Below are 17,673 nucleotides of genomic sequence, written 5' to 3' on the forward strand. Positions count from 1 at the left end.
GCAGACGGACGCATGAACGGTCACACAGACGGACACATGGACGGACAAATGCTTCGCCCCACTCTCCATCATTCACTCCGAGGATATGCTGCCAATTTTTTCACTTGTCCGCCCATTGCGCAAAGTGCGGTAGCGCACCAGAATTTCCCAGCACCTCTGTTTTGTACGCTCATCCTGAAACGAGGACTAAGGAGATTGCTGAAGCTTTTTTTAAATGCGAAACAGCTTATGGCGAAGCTCAATCTGGACCACCCTTACTGCGCACGCGCAACAGCTGGTCCAGGCCCTCACTGCCAGAACACGCGCTCATGCGCTACCGCGTTCCGGCCTTTGTGAGGGACTGGGTACTACCCGGCATATCATGTGATGCCCTCCCACTTATCCTCTCCTCTCCCGCTTATCATGTGATGCGTTGATGCGCAATCAGGTGATTGCGTTGATGATGATGATGATATGTGGGGTTTAACGTCCCCAAACCACCATATGATTATGAGAGACGCCGTAGTGGAGGGTTCCGGAGATTTCGACCACCTGGGGTTCTTTAACGTGCACCCAAATCTGAGCACACGGGCCTACAGCATTTCCACCTCTATCGGAAATGCAGCCGCGATTCGATCCCGTGACCTGTGGGTCAGCAGCTGAGTACCTTAGCCACTAGACCACCGCGGCGGGGGTGAAGACGTTGGGAAGAGGGAGAGAAATCAGAGCATATCCACGGAGTGAATGATGATGAGTGGGGCGATCCGTCTGTCTGAGTGTCCATGCATCCGTCCGTCTGTTTTTGGAAGGGGGTAATGTTACGGGCACGGAACAAGATTGGGCTATGCCACTATGTGTATGTGCCTCGGTGAGAAATTACAGAGGACAAAGACAACAAGACTAAATGATGAGCCCGTGTCTCTGGTGATTGGTTTGGCTTGACGTCCAGTGCTCCTGTGAATAGCTGTTGTGTTTTATTCGTAACCACATGACAATGTGCGTGTGTGTGCATGTGCGTGTAGGGTGTCCCACTGTAGCACAATTAAAAAAAATAGGAGCGGCGTTATGCAAATTAAACATACTCTATATTGTTCCCAATATAGTGTTGGAATCACAACTGTATTTTTCGTTACTGACAGTTATTAGTCATTACTATATTTGCAACTGAAAAGTATTTGCATTTTCATCCAAATGTGAATAAGGCGCATATTAAAAAGGCACCTGTCTGCACTGCTTTCAACAACGTGCTGTCTGTTAGATCTCATTATTATATATATATATATATATCATTTCTGTCAGCACATATATATCCAGCTGAAATTCGACGACGCCCGACGATGGTTGGTAAACAAAGGTTACCAATGATGGCACAAAGTGGGGCCCTGATTGGCAACCGATTTCGCTGGTTACTTGGCCGCAAACGTTCATCCGATGCCCGGACGACCAAACGTGGTTCATTGTAGGGCCTTGCTTTCCTACCTACCACGTTGGCCAGTAACTATATGGACCGACACTGCACGATGTTTTTGGGTGCGATTTTCTTTTCTACATTGCGTGCATTCTTTTTCGGTCGGCGTAAATCTATAGATTGAGTGCTCCGCGTCAGCTGTCACTAGATTATTTAATCCATCTGTACACCACTTGCCATCTACAAAGTCGGCCTACGGCCTGTGTTGGGAGCCGAAGGCCGGCCCGTGTGAGACCATTAACCAAAAACATCCTCGGCCCAACCTTGTTGGCCAAGCTTTGGCCATGAAGGGCTAGGTCGGCCATGCATGTTGGACCAGCATAGAGTCGAGGTAGCTTTTTTTTTTTTTTCAGTCTTGATACACGTATGCACATACATGCACATATTGAACCAGAAATAATATCATGGCTACGCCACTGACTATACATCATCAGTGTATTTTGTAAACTTAGCGGTAAGAGTGCACTAATTTATTGTACTGCAGTTTCACAAACAGCTGCTTTATGGTTTTCAGAGTCCCTGTATGTACCCCCTCACATATTGTTACGATACATGTGCACCTAAAAAGTAAATGGTAGCAGCAAAGTTTGCCGCAATTATGTAGTCGTCGAAGCATGCGGCCGTCCCGTAGAACGTCGCCAGAACAGCGGCCTTGGAAGTCGTCGACAATGCACTACGGTCGCATTTCGGAAGCCGTAACGCTAAAACGGCGGGCCTTATATAAACATTGGTGGTGCAAAGTCCCGCGTAACAGCGTTCATGACATAATCATGTGTGGCCCGCGTAGAATAACTCAATGGTTTTTCTACCATTATACTTGCGCAGTGATCCGTGCAGATCATACATTTTTCCCCCGCGTTCTACCCGTTTTTCTCGATAACGTTCATCGTCATCAATTGATGAGCAAAAGGAACAAGAGTGACGAATATATAAGCAACTAACGCGCACGTTGGTACACTTCTTTATCCCCTTGAGGTGATTTTTTGTCCGAGTACGCACTCATAGCTTTGCGGAATAAAAAGACCGCCTAGTAAAAATGCCCGTGACAACGAAAACGCTCGGTCGCGTTAGCACTGCGACCTCTGACCGGCCCGCGAGGATATCTCGCTAAGCGAGCATTGTCGGTTCGATACGACTGTGTCAGGCTGTTTTGTGATTACTCTGTCCTTGACAGCAGAAAAAATACGATGAACCCTGGAAGGCAATACTAGCAACTTATAATGATTCCAGTAAACTATATCGACAAGCAACGAGGCTGAACTAACTGTTATTCACACGACGGACGTGATCGCGGGCGGCATATGACGAATCCCTCCACAGCTAGCATTCAGACGACAAGGGTGAATCCAGTGATTTCGGCCTCCGCGCGGACCGAGGCGGGGACGCGGGAGCAGCTGACTATGTTGGCGTAGTACGCAAACCGCGGGCTCGAATCGCGATTTTGTCCGTCGTATGAATATCTAACGCTACTTTACAAGCTTTTTGCGCAATCAGTGGAAGCGAAGGTGTCAGCTGAAACACGAAGAAGCGTCAAGCGCAAAGAAGGAAACACGACACGACGGAACGGCGCTCACGGTAGGAGGAAAATCTCTGCGCGGAAAGTACTCACGCCACGGCCATGTCTGGTGTGCAACAACTGCGGGATGACTGCAATGGTAACACGAACACGCTGCTGGTGTCAGCGACGCGCACACGGACAACTAGAGCACACACTCCGACTGCAATCAGGCTAACCAACTCGTTACAAATTTTCCGCCAGCAACCGAGACATCGGCTGCTTCTGCAATCTCGAACCGAAACAAGAGAAAAACATTAGTTACTGCACTCATTGTTACTTGCACACGCTTGTACTGCCGCTTATGCTTACTAAGTTTATTTATTGTGCAAACACTGTGAATTAACACTTACGCGTTATAAGAAAACATAATCCTAAAAAATAAAACTTTTCATTGTTAAAATGGCCGCGTCTGCTGCCACCGGGTGGCACGAACCTTTTGAGGGCCAAAACTATGGTGGCCACCATACCAAAACGTTCGGTTCCCCCAATAGCCGCTTAAAACTGGCTTGATTTGGCTGAAAATGTCTGAATAGACGGCGACAGAATCGCCGTGTTGGACATTTTTTTGGGACGTTTAGTTGGTGGGAACGAAAGGTCTAAGATTCCTCACTAACTTGTGAGGATCTTTACCGTGCGGTGGTTGTTTATCCGTGGTCTTTGCTTGAGCGGGAGTTGTATCATAGAGAAATAAAGGTTTGTTTGTTCTTTCTCTATGGTTGTATGCATTCGCGAGAACCGCCTCTGCGCATGGATACGTGGTCTCGTTCTGTAATACTGTCTGTAAGCAATGTGGTAACGACTTGCCCGATCATGAACACCGTGTGTTATGCTATTTGTGGATGTATGCCGTACGTGCATGTCTGGTAAGTGCGTGTGTAGCGTAAGGATCGATGTGTCGCTTGGGTGAAGTGTATGCTTGCGCCAAAACTTTCATTGAAGCTTCTTCTTGCGTAACTGCGTGAGACAGATACAAAATGCACAAGTTGGAAGCGATGGAGTATTACCTTGCGTTTACACGACGTTATTTTCCAAGTGGCTTAAATGTGCTGTCGCCGATTACGATAATCGGTTTTCTAAGCTATGTCTGTTCTTGTGAGTGTATACAAAGAAAAAAATTAAATTGAAGATATGCTGGGAGCACTATAAATATTCGGTCAAAATTGCCACCTTAAGCGTCTTCTTAAAATTAAACAGTGCCGCAAGGCAGTCGTGTCTTGCAGTGAAGGGCACGCTGTGTATTGTGGTAAAGCATACATATTGCGCGCGCTCGTGTGTAAATTAGAAATGTATCACTGACATTGGGCCTCGTGTGTGCACCTAAATAGTACACGCGCTATCCTCTGCCTCATCAGTGACGATGCGGCAGTCAGTATAGTCATCATCTTCAGCTTGTGTAACAAGCCCAGAACAATTTACCTAGTAAAATACATTTTGTGGCAGGCAATTCGCAAGGCATTCAGATTTTAGTTCATTGCAGGATTAATTCAAGATTGTTAAATGGCACCTTCAAATAAACGAAACATGCATATGAGAGGCTCCAGTCGTACTTCAAAATTTGTGCCATGCCTCAAATTGAAAATGATTATAAAGGAAACATATACTAAGGCTGGGTGTAGATTACCATTCACAATTTAATTACCATTCATATTTTAGAAACTTAGAAAATTTGTAGCTCATGTTTTCCTATCGGGTAAGCACGAAAATAACTGTTAAAGAATGGTCTACAATTACACACACAGTTTGCAAGAAATAAATCTTTGAAACCTATGTCGTGCCAGACCTAAGTGCAAGGTGATTAGAAGAAACTGGTTTTGACCCGACATAATAGCGCATGTTCGAACGTCTTACATGGGCTGCTTGTTGGCAAAATGGGGTGGTAATTAGGTAAGTGCCTGCAGGGATCTGCACCAAGAGACGAAACCTGCTACATCTTTTTCAAAAATTTCATTATTTGTGTCAAGCATGCGTGCACTCTTCGTTGTTGTGTTCTCTCAGGGAGCAAGTATATGGCATACGCTTGAAATCCATACGTTACCCCTGCGAATTGGAGATGTAATCACAGTGGACATGAACATGCAATGTAGTTGAAAACGTTGCTGGGCACCAACTTTCTTAACAATTTGAACCCGCTTATACTACAAAAGTTACCACGTGACTTCAGCCAAATAGTTTCTAACTGTTGTGGTTACTGTCAGATAAAAGTAACAATGAGCTAGTTGTGCTTGGACAACAGTCTTGCTTTACTGTATTAAAATACAGTAATTTAGTACCTGCATATAGAGCTGACCACTTAGTTATTTTTTTTTATTTGTAGTCCTATTTATTACAGTTACTTTCAAAATATTCCATACAAGGTGGTTAAGTTTTAAGTCCATACAGTGGGCATATTTCATCAGCAGTACGGCATGCTGTACAATCACTGTTACTTCTCCTAGAAAGCATGGTGTTTCGCTATTCCGGTATGTCTCGGCTGGGCTTCCCAACGACTGTACATGTCAAACAGTTTGCCAAGTGTAACTACTTACTCCCCCATAACTCTAAATTTTGTTGAGCCATAATAAATAATTGGCAAACCCTTTTTTTATGAAGCGCTCAATAATCAGGAACCTAACAATTCTGTACATAAACGATGACAGCAACCACTTCTCCACACATTGAACGATTAGGTTGTACTAATAAAAGCATTAATATGATCAGACTCTTTTTTTTTGGAAAGTAAATACAATGCATAAATAGTCTTACCTGTGCTTTAATATTGTAGCTAAACTATCACTGAAAGCCAGAGTCATTTACAAATGCCATGTGAATTCCCGGAAAGCGCTAGGTAGCTTGATATAAATTGGGGATGTCTGCAAAAAAGCAAAAAGCCTACGTTTATGTTGAGCAGAAGTCCAAGTGAACATGCATGCATATGTTCATGAACTAGTTCCCTGTAACATGTGGCGCAACAGCTCTAGCTTAAAAGCTTCAGGCGGCTTTTATGCTGCTCCAAAAAGATTTTAGTTGCACCACAAGCTCTGGATATGCCTTTCATGAGTCACTTCACTGTGCCTGTTGAGTCTTTAAAAAAACATGTTTGAAGGGGATGCTAAAAATTTTTTTTGAAGGGGTGAGTAGCAGAGAGCATTAATTTATTAAAGTCTTCAATTTTATTATGTTAGCTCCGAGGCTTGCAGGTATGTTAAATGAGCATGGTCACATGAGTAACACCTCATAGGTCAATAATTTTTGGGTTGACAGCAAGGTATGCATGAGACAGGATTATGCAAATTGCAGAATTAGAAGTAATTATGTTGTCAAGAAGACTTTGTTAACAGTACATTTACAGGCTTCACGCAGAATTTGCTTTCTAGCAGGGTGAATTTACTTTTGCTGATGCTTCCGATGGCATCACTGCAGTTCATAAGCACTGGTTTTATGCACTTCACGTGACAATCTTGTTTTTTCAAGGTTCATGTACTGATTAAAAAGTATAGGATCAAGAAACTTAGATGCTGTCTTAAGGCATAATCAGGCTCACCATAGAGGTAAGTGGTGACATTTTAGTGAGTTATATGTGGGAGGTCTGTGTACATAACATCATAGTAATCTTGCAATGCTGTAGCTTTATTTGTGTAACGAGTGAAGCTTCTTTTCCTGTTAAAAACTTCTGCCAAGCAAACAAGTTCTAACAGTAGGATTTGCCCTTGAGTAAAGCAGGTGGTAAGAGTGAGCTTATTCAGAAGCCCTTCAAGAGTACCCACTGAAGGAATTAGTACCTATAGGGCAAAAATTCCAGTGCACCAAGAAGGGCAAGGGAGGAGGGTGCAGGTTAACATTTCAGGAGGGTATCTTCTGGACATCATCCTTCTCTAGCCACAAGCTTGTATGGCCAATCTTTAGCAGACTCCTACTAATATAAACTAGGTATAAATGTTGCTTCTCTATTGCAAGGTGACACACCATATACCTTTTGAGAGTCTCCTCACCACAAGCCCTTACATTAGCCTAAAAATATTTTTTCTGCAGTGCCCCTTTTTTGTCTTAAACAGTTGTCTCAAGCAACAATATGCACATTGTGACAGTCTAGCTGGTGACCACAGAGATGGCTCCTGCCATCATGATGTATACTCCACTCAAAATGTAAGACACTGCAAAATCATAGTCCGGTGTGCATGCATACGACCTTGAACATGTAAGCAGTGACCACTTCTCTTGTGTTCTCTGTGCTGCCGCATGCTTGTTGCACACCTGTTCAAGATTGTGACAGTGAAATTAGTTCTGGCAATGCTGTCTCAGAGGTAAGACTGTGTACACCCTTAGGAACACCATGGTGGAGCGAGCAGAGGTTCATATCAAATGTAGTAACAAACTGGCTACACCATGGTGATATAAGCACACTTGCATTAATTTATTACATTTTTATTGAGGCAGACATCACACAGCTAAGCCTAGTTGTGATCTCTTTTCGTTATTGTCTACGTAGTTTTCCCGTTCGTCACAGCACAGGAAGAAAAATTTCTCTGTGGGAGCACCATATTTTAAGCTTGCATGACTCCAATGAAGCACTGTGCGAACAGATATATTGAAAATGTCAATACTGTCAAGCTCGTCAGAGTGACCGACAGACGCTCGTTACATCGTGACCAAGAAAAAAAAACCCTCTTTAATGTTTCGTCGTGAAATATATACAGTCAGAATGATCACATGACTCCCGTGATAATTGGATAAAGGAAACCAAGATAGCGCGTGTCTTGGCGCTTGTCTCTGGAGCAGGCGGCCACGGAATGCAGCAGGATGACGTCACATCTTCCCCGTTTTATAAGCATCGTGGGCCTGCCAAAAAAAGGAAATCATTTCAGAAATTAATCATCAATACCAAGTCTTTTCGGAGCTCGTATGACGCGCCCATATCACGTCGTTCTTTGCTCAGGACTTGAAGTTTTGTTCGATGAACGAGGCTCTTGGATGTCAGACGACTTGGTAGCTACGATGTCTTTGTCCGTTGCGTCCGTTGGCTCGCTGTTTTGTGGATGCTGCTCCATCCTTACATGGCTTGTTTCTCCTCCGTGTGGGAGAAGGAAGAAATGGCGCCTGTTTCTGCGTACGGTTTTTCCTTCAGTTTAGACCCAGTAAGATCTCGGTGTTTCAGAAGGACGAAGGACCGTGCCCTCGGCGCCTCTGTCTTTGAGCCATACTTGAGTGCCTGCGGATAGACAGGGAAGAGGTCTCGCAGCATGACGTTTGTCAAAATACATCTTTTGTTTTTGTCTGTATTTTTCTTCCTGCTCTTTCCAAGAAGCCTTTACTACTTCTGGCTTTAGCCCGGATGGCATGCAGGGTATTTTTGAGCGTAAACGGCGGCTCATTAGCAGCTACGCTGGACTATAGCCGTTTGGACTCGGCGTGTTTCTATAGTTCAGCAATGTGATGTAGGGGTCCTCTGCCTTCTTCAAAAGTCTTTTAAGAGTCTCTACCATGCGCTCAGCTTCCCCGTTATCTTGAGCGTAACGAGGACTTGTTGTAACATGCCTAAAGGCGTAGTTTTTTGCAAAATCAGCAAACGTGAATGAGATGAATTGTGGTCCGTTGTCTGATATTACCGTTTGCGGTATCCCATGTCTGGCAAAGCAGCTTTTCAGGTGCTGGATGACCGCTGTCGAGGACGTTCCTCGATCCAGCAGGGCCAGCTCAGGATACCTGGAGTGATAATCAACAACGGGAAGATAGACAGCTTCTTTCATCTCAAATAAATCAATTCCGATTTTCTGCCATGGCAGCTCCGTTGTTTCCGATGGAATCATTGGTTCGGAAAATTGGGTACGCTCTGTGGCGCATGCTTGGCAGTTGGCCACGATTTGTGCAATGTCTTTGCTAATTCCTGGCCACCAGAGAGATTCTTCAGCGCTCGCGTGGCAGCGTGCAATTCACTGGTGTCCCTCTTGAACCCTCCGAAGCATTTCTTTCCACAGGGCTCGTGGTATCACCAGCCTTGAGTCCTTCAAAAGCAGCTGCTTGCACACCGTGATGTTACCACGATGCGTCCAGAATGGCTTGAGAAGTTGTGGTGTGTAGTGCTTCGTGGGCCAACCTTGCATACAAGCTTCGAGCAACGACGCACATTCGGGGCCGTTTGCTTGCTCTGAGCATATGCGTTCGAGCATGTCGTCAGAGAACGCATACTGAACGACTCCCTCCACGTGAGCCGAAACGTCTGCTTCAGACAACTCTCCGACCGAAAGCGCAGTGTTCATCACTCTCGCGCGAGAAAGTGTGTCTGCCGTAGCAATGCTTCTTTTCTCCGGGACGTGTGTTAGTGTGAACGAGTACCGCATAAGACACATTCTGAATCTTTGTATTCTTGGCGGTAGAGAATCAAGAGGATCTTGACCCAGTAGCAGGAGGAGAGGCTTGTGATCTGTCTCAAATAGGAACGTGAGGCCTCTTAGGAATTCGTCGAAGCGTTCCACAGCCCAAGTTAAAGCTAATGCTTCTTTTTCGATCTGTGAATACCTCTACTCTGTTTTTGTGAGCGATCTGGAGGCATATGCAACAGGACGTCTCTCACCAGATGGCTGATCCTGGAGGAGTACTGCGCCAACCCTTAGTGAAGACGCGTCCGCCGATACAATTGTCGAGTACCGGGGGTTGTACCTTGCCAGGCATCTGTCTGAGCTGAGAGTAGTCTTGATCTTCTCAAAAGCTGTCTCTTGTTGAGGTCCCCAAAACCAGTCGCTGTCCTTGTTGAGGAGGCTGTGTAAAGGAGCAGACATTGAAGCTGCATCAGGTAAAAACCTGGCGAGATGGTTCATCATACCTAACAAGGATCGAGCCTCAGCAACATTTTGGGGTCTGGGCAATTGCTTGATTGCTCTAACTTTCTGAAGGTCTGGACGCACGCCGTTGGCATCGAAGATCATCCCCAAGAATGCGACCTGTTTAACTGAGAAACAACACTTTTCCCTGTTGAGAGTTACGTCTGCTTGTTGAAGTCGTTCGAGGACGTTACAAAGCCGCTTATCGTGTTCCACTTGGTTCTTGCCGTACACCAGAATGTCATCCATGTAGTTCAGTATGCCGTCTAGGCCTTTTAGGACTTACGAGAACTTTCTTTGAAAAATTTCAGGTGCGGATGTAATCCCGAACGGCAATTTGCGGTAGCAGTACCGCCCGTATGGCGTAATGAACGTCGTGAGCTTTTGACATTCCTCGGAAAGCCTAATCTGGTAGAAACCAGAATGCACGTCTAGTTTAGAGAATACTTTGGCTTCCTGGAAGCTTCCCATAACTTGCTCAATTGTTGGCAGTTTATGACGCTCTCATCTGACGAACTGGTTCAATTGAGTTAAGTCAACGCAGATCCTTACTGATCCAGACGGCTTCATTACAGGAACGATAGGCGCGCACCATTTTGTCGGTTCTTCGACCTTCTGTATCATTCCTTCTCGTTTTAGCCTGTCCAGTTCTTCTCTGACTTTTTCTTTCACGGGAATAGGAACCCGTCGCGGTGTAGACAGACTGTACAGGATTGTATGTGGCACAAGGCGTATGGAGTATTCTGTCGATATGGTACCCGTGCCTTGGAATATCTTGGGATACTTGCTTCCGATATTGTCAGCAGTGTCTAATTCATCTAGGAAGCGAACAATTCCCAGAGCTTTTATGGCTGGTAGTCCCAACAAGGGCGTGCGCAAGTTCTGCACGACGTAAATGGTTTGTTGTGAACAGCTGTCTTTCCAAGATATTTTAGCGTCAAGCTTTCCGATCGTACGGATGCTAGCATTGCTAGGTCCTTTAAGATCGGCTTCGTTTTCCAGAGAAGGCGAAAGAAAAGGATAATTTTCACCGACGACTGTCACTTCGGCTCCCATATCTACTTTCATGCGGAGCGTCTGGTCGTTTATCTTTACTGTCACGAAATGCTCAGATTGTGTGTTCGCACACTGCTCGACTGTGCCTATAAACTTGCCATCAGCTTCGGCGATGCTATCGAGATTTGTGTCTCTTTGCTTCTTTTTTCGGCATGCCTTTTCATAGTGGCCCAACTTCCGGCAAAATCTGCACGTTTCTTTTTGCGCTGAACACTTGTTTCGCAGGTGAAATGGTCCAGAACAATAACTGCAGTTATTTTGATGATAAGTGGGTTTCCGACAGCGCGTAAACGTGCTCTTTGCAGTGGCTTTCTTGGGCTTTACTGCGACGACGCAAGCTTCTGGGACTGTGCCCTCATGCTCTTTTAGTTCTGCTTGCTGTTGCTTTACGGTTTCGCTCGTACGCGCTCTTGCCAAAGCAGTGGCCATCGTTAGCTTGGGGTCCATCTGCAGTTCTTCCGAAAGAACCTGGTCCCGTAGTCCTACTACGAAGCGGTCTCTTATTAGGCGTTCCTTCATGCCTGCGAAGTCGCATCTGTCGGCTAACTTGCTAAGCTCGGTTCCGAACTGGTCTACTGTTTCTCCCAGTTGTTGGCGGCGTAGATTAAAGCGAGCACTTTCGTAGACGATGTTCTTGTTGTGGACAAAGTAGTCGTTAAATTTAGACTTTATGAGCTTGAAGTCCTCTATTCCTTCGTCTTTTACGTTTAGCGACCGAAGAATCTCCCTCGACTTTCTGCCCATAGTATAGAGAAGAGTCCTTACTTGAACTTCGTCTTTTTTCTCATGTAGCCCAGACGCGAATCTGTAGTCGTCAAATTCGTCCATCCAGGCAGGCCAGTCCGCTGCGTTCCGGAAGTCGAAGGGCTTAGGAGGCTTGATTCCCGTCATTCTGAAGCGTTGTCGCCGATACGGCTTGTTCCTGTAGACGCAGCTGCCAGTCGCTCGCTTGTTGGCGGGGCCGTTGAAGCACTAGTTGGCTACATCGGAACCACGTCTGACACCATGTCAAGCTCGTCAGAGTGATCGACAGACGCTCGTTACATCGTGGCCAAGAAAAAAAAGCCCTCTTTAATGTTTCGTCGTGAAATGTCAGAATGATCAGAACAGTACAGAATGATCAGAACAGAACAGTCAGAATGATCACATGACTCCCGTGATAACCGGGTAAAGTAAACCAAGATAGCGCCTGTCTTGGCGCTTGTCTCTGGAGCAGGCGGCCACGGAATGCAGCAGGATGACATCACAAATACTTCAGGTCCTATAAATGGTGAACTGGTTGTCACATTCAGCCGGTGATCCTGCAGGAGCTTTAGCATATACTCTAAGGTCATTTTGCATCAACAATGCCACATACAACAGTTTAACAATGATTGTTAATGGGCAAGATGATGCATAGCTTCAGGGAGATAATTAAGCTAAGGGGGAAAATTATAGATACCTAAGCACCACTGGAAAAATGAAAAAGCACAGAAAAAGAGCGTCAGTCGCAGCTGAACTACAGAAAATATTTACACTGCACCACACATTCGCGTCGTCTAGAATTTTCCCTAATAATGTTATACCAACCTGCCCAGCAACAAGTACTTCTAAGGTAATAAAGTGCAGAATGACACTTGCATAAGACAGGAAACACAGGGCGCGAGTTAACTGCCACCTATCTTTGTTTGTGCAGGGTGTCTACCAACCTGAGAAAGTCGGGGAATTGGGGCCTTGCTGGAAAACTGGAGGAACTTTGGTAAAACCTGGCTAATTCATGGAAACTGCCGGCAGTCTGTGCCACCATCACAAAAATAAGCATTACCCTTGATCAATACTCAAAAAGTCACTCCTTCGACTGCAACTACAGTGAACAGCTCGAAGAGGCTTAAAAAAAAGGCAATGCATAACTGTTTCTTCTTAGTGTACAAACAAAAGGATACACCGACCAAAATAACACAAAGTTTATTGATGTTTGGGCACCTGATATTGTTCTGAATGACAGCCATAGGAAAGGTACATCGTATTTAAGTATGACTAGGTGCGTGATGTAAGCACCAAAAGTATATGGTCAGCATTCCATAAATCTTATTGAAGATATGTGCAGCCGTGTGAATGTGCAGGGACTCCAGGTGCTGGCATGATGCAAGCTTGTTTTCTTCGACCAGAACACGGTTGCTTGGCCAGTCAATTTGAAAGCCTGTATATTCCACATGTTCAGCGAGGGCATTCAAGGCCACCCATGATTTGGTGACTTCATTTTTAACTGTTGTGTTGTTTAAGTCTTTCATTGAAATCACAGGTCTCATAGACTGACATGTTGTCACACTCGTGGCAGACTACAGTGTAAAGAAGACTGCAGAAATTTCTGCTCGGCAGCTTATTCTTCCCATTGACTAAAGCATTCCTTAGCTTCCATGTTGGTACATGCACTATTTTGATGTATGTTCCTTCTACATATCACATACCATATCTGACTTTCCAAGCACAGCATTTCTCACATCGGTAAATTTGTGCATATTTGTCATGGCCACAAATTCGGCTTGGCTTGAAGGCCTTTTAGTTAGGTGCTTATGTTAGAACTGCCATCACAAGAGGTTTGCTGGGCTATGTCTTGCCTTGTATAATATTACTGCTACTATTATTATTATTATTGGCGATGCAGCTGCAAACGTCCTTCGCTATGCACTTATTGCAGATATTTCAAGAGTAGCACACTCTCTTCTCATTTCATTTCCTTGAAATGGTGTTATTAAATCCATGAGTATTTTTTACCATTATGTTTATAGAAGAGTACGTAAATGAAGGTAGCATGAAGGTAACCAAAACACATACCTTAGCTTCACAAAAAAAGCCTACTGGCTTTTTCAGCTTGCCTCTGTTGTACATAGCCTGGTCACTCCTCATAACGGTGTTCATGCTGTCTGAGACGCATCTGGAAGCTAAGTTGCATGTTTTGGTTGCTGACAAGGAAGGCTTCTTTTCAACTCTAGATGGCTCTATGTATAATGATAAGATAGCCACTGGTTTGGAAAAAAGCTGAATAAATCATTTTCTGAGCAACTGCAGCTGCAACTGCAAATTTATGTGAATGGACATGCATCTTCACTTTCACATGCAGAGTCTGGTGTTCCCCAGGAATCAATCATGGAACCAGTTTTGTTCCTCATTTACATCAACGACATTGGACATGGTTTGTCATCTACTATTAAATTATTTACATATAGCTACATCATTTATAGAAAAATTGACAGCACCCAAGCTAACGAGTCATTATAGTTGGACCCTAATAAACTCGTATTTTTGTGTCACCAAGGCAAATTAACACTTCCAAAACGAAGGCCATGAGGTTTACAAGAGCACATAAAACAGAAATGAGTCAATATGAAATTCAAGCTCTCCCCATTGAAAAAGTATCCCTATTTAAATATCTTGCAATTCATTTATCTTCTGACCTGCCTTAGAATAAGCGCACCAATATCATAACTAGTGAGGTGTCAAAAGCACTTGGATTTATTAAAAGAAACCTTTACTTGGTGAACTATACCTCTAAAATGCTAGCATACACTACACTTGTCCGTTCTAAGATAGAATATGCATCCATCATCTAGAACCCACATCGATCATATCTCATCGATTAACTAGAATCAATACAAAATGAAGCAGCAGGATTTAACACCAAGTAGTATTCTCGCAACTACAGCACCACAGATATTACACACTCACTTTCATTACCCCTTCTTGAAAAACGCAGACTGTCGTCACTGTTGTTGCATTTTCATACATTTTATCATAGTAAATGTGCCTTCATGAAGCTTGTACAAACACACCTCATAATTTTTTGAAACTTATTGATCACCAATTCAAAATACACCTTTTTTTAGCACGCACAATTATGTATCAACACTCACCATTACTTCGAAGCACACATCACTGGAACACACTGCCGGGCGACATCGCTTGATTCATTGATCGTGCCACCTTTGTAAACCAATTCAATATTTTCTTGGACATATGACTTACCTATCTGTGTGAGTTTGTAAGTGCATGTATGTGCTTATTTTTACTCTTCTTTCATTGTAAATATATTTTCTCCTTAAAGATGATAGTCTTGCTTGGGCAAAAATAGTCTTGCTACGCAAAAATTTTGATAGTCTTGCTACACAAAAATTTTGGTCTGTCTGTCAGCAGAAAGGCTCAAGTACGACCACATCCACAGCATCCACCAGTATTGCTCAAGTTTCTGCGTTCATACTTGTACGATTGTCAATAAAAAGCAAATATTGAGCATATTTGATGCACAATATCAACACGTCAATATTGTGCACTGTGTTTATTTATACTAGAAAAGGTGTAAAGAAGTAATTCTAAGCACTGCAGCTGACAATGCGACTCTTCGCACGTAAAGGCGAGTCTCCTACGCTTTGCTAAGACGATACTGTGCTGCTACCTGTCTTGAAATCTACAAAATATGGCCTCCAAGATTGGCTATTACAAAGGCCACCCTTTCGTTTTCTGAAATTACCGCCAGATGGCGCTCATGTCTCGCGCAACACCTCCACGATCACATTCACCAGTTTTCTCGTGCAAAACATCAAATAAATATTTCTGTCTATTCACTCTTTTCAGGTGAAATATAATAGTTTTTCGATGACATTTTTAGTCTAATATGCAGATAGGGGGCAATTTTTTTCATGGCAATTTTTCGTATATATATTTTTTTGCACTATAGCTGTGTCTCTTTTATTGAGTTTTCATTCCTGCCACGATTTTTTTCCCTTTTGCATCTTTGTCTATGGAACTGTATTTCACTTTGTTTACCACTTTAATTTTATAATGGCAATGTTCTGATTTGCAAATTTATTGTATAACTAAAACCCCCTGTGTAATGCCTGAATGGGCCTTTAGGGTATATATTAACAAAAAAAAAGTGTTGATGCAAAAAGCGGGTGACTGAACGAATAAGTTTATGCTCTGTTACTAACGCTTAATCAGGAACGCGTAGCGGCAAGTGTGAAAAAAGCAAAAAGGCAAAAACTATCAGTTTTTATTTCAGTGAAGATTCATGTTGCCACTAAGAGCTGTTGTTTCAGAAAAAGACACTTGGTAAATAAATGTTTCAGAGTATATTCAAAGAAATTTGGAGCGTTTGAAGACTTGTGATTCGCTAAGAATTTCTAACTCAGAATCTGTCATCTTATCACTAAGTGAACAACCTTCTTTGTGCCGTAATGCATTCGGTATAGACATAAAAGATTTATATTACTGTTTGCCCCAGTGTGAAGATTTGAAGTGTATAAAGCAGTGCATGAGAGAAGATAATGATGAGTTGTTGTTTCAGTGCAAGTGTGGCATCTCTATTGCGTCGTTTTTAGAGCTCATGCAGGCCACCTAAATTCTACCGTTGTGTCTTGGAAGGGAAGTAATTTTGTCCAAAAATCTGGTATCTGCATTGAATCATGAATATACCTGTAATTAGTTATATTTTTCTTGGGTATGTAGACAGGCAGCTGCAAAAGCATTTGAATTGGTTATCATCACACGCTGTTTGATATGTCCATGACTTCTTAGTTCTACTGGACATTAACAATTGCTCTGTACTGGTTGCTAATATAAAGAAAGATGTTAAGGAAAACGAAATGTCAGCGTTTCACTTTGGAGTTTCAAAAAATTGATGAGCTACAGTTTCTCGATTTAAGACAGGCTTTCGTCAAAGATCACATATATAGCAATACCAACCTAGATTCATAAAGCCAATTCTTAATTTTAATTCTGGCCACTCAAAACCATACAGGGAGCCATTGCGTCAACTGTGCTGGGTGCCGCTCTTCAGAAGTTACGCGAGCACCTTATGGCGCATGCATTTGATACACAAGTTGCTCGCTTTGCAAATTCTGGCTTTCCAGGTGATGTGATTTGCTCCTTGTCGGAAAAAATTATTTCAAAGATCGAGAAGTTATATCATTGGGATTCTAGTGCACCAGAAATTAGCAAGAAAGAGAGGCAGGCAGTTATCCCATACATACACAGGGTAGCACATGGTTTGAAAAATGTTGGTGCTCATTATTGCATAAACATGTCATTCTCAGCACGTAATAAAGTGCATAATGTGTGTACTTTGGTGGATAGAGCATTGTGTCAGCAGCCAGGGAAAGGGAACAAATGTGTCTCCACTCATGTCCACAGATATGCTCCTTGCACTACTGGCGTGGTTTATGGGATTCCACTGTCTTGCAGCTGCGAATATTTAGGTGAAATGGGGCGTTACATAAATGAGCACTTAAGAAAGCATGAGCTAATGCTATCGGATGCTGAAATCACGTCTAATTTGGCAGCTTGTTGTAGGCCATGTGGATGTGTGCTCAAGGCTGGGCAGAGATGCCCGGAAAAGTATTCTGGAATACAGATATCGAAATGCGTGGTTTGGAAGCATAAGATACAGATACTGAGATAAATTTGTAATTCATGTGACAGGATATTTCAGAGATACGTTTGCAAAAAGACAAAAATGTATTCCAGAATACATATACTAAAATACTTTTGTCTATGTCTGGGATAGTTATACTCCATACAAACATTTGTTATGTGCAGCATAATATTTAAAATGTGCAGCACATTGAAACTTGCAAATGAAATTGATTTATTATATTTTTGCCATTCTCCGAGTGTCATTAGGGCATTACAAAGGATGCTTACACTGCACATAATTGTTAATAACCACATATTTACAGATATCAGTTGCAATAAAAAACTATGCCATATGAGAGCATCAGTCACATGCATTGTACACTGAAATCCGGAACTCAACAGCAACAGTATTAGTTATGCTAGAAGGAGCA

At 43.3% G+C, this 17,673-nt stretch overlaps 2 protein-coding genes and 1 long non-coding RNA gene across 6 annotated transcripts in view; 1 reads left to right on the forward strand and 2 right to left on the reverse strand.

The window, feature by feature from the left end:
• The window catches only part of LOC119178800 (glycerol kinase 5), a 409,569-nt gene extending 406,288 nt beyond the window's left edge, over nucleotides 1-3,281 (reverse strand). For 2 of the 4 annotated variants that reach the window (XM_037430055.2, XM_075869012.1), the window contains exon 1: nucleotides 3,057-3,279. In XM_037430055.2, the coding sequence (XP_037285952.2) occupies nucleotides 3,057-3,067 (11 nt within the window). In that variant the 5' untranslated portion in view covers nucleotides 3,068-3,279. Of the gene's footprint in view, nucleotides 1-3,056 lie in introns of all 4 variants that reach the window. The other 2 variants (XM_075868891.1, XM_075868972.1) reach the window with 2 other exon arrangements.
• A 312-nt stretch (nucleotides 3,282-3,593) lies between these two features.
• Nucleotides 3,594-15,126, forward strand: LOC142767424 (uncharacterized). Its single transcript, XR_012884872.1, has 2 exons — nucleotides 3,594-3,868; nucleotides 12,531-15,126. It is a non-coding gene; the product is annotated as an uncharacterized LOC142767424 (long non-coding RNA).
• On the reverse strand, nucleotides 10,155-11,876 carry LOC142767853 (uncharacterized). Its single transcript, XM_075870102.1, has one exon. The coding sequence runs from the start codon at nucleotides 11,744-11,746 to the stop codon at nucleotides 10,304-10,306; it is 1,443 nt and encodes a 480-aa protein (XP_075726217.1). The 5' UTR covers nucleotides 11,747-11,876; the 3' UTR covers nucleotides 10,155-10,303.
• Nucleotides 15,127-17,673: the final 2,547 nt, after the last annotated feature.

This window comes from Rhipicephalus microplus, chromosome 1 (assembly GCF_043290135.1).
Source record: "Rhipicephalus microplus isolate Deutch F79 chromosome 1, USDA_Rmic, whole genome shotgun sequence".
Lineage (NCBI taxonomy): Eukaryota > Metazoa > Arthropoda > Arachnida > Ixodida > Ixodidae > Rhipicephalus > Rhipicephalus microplus.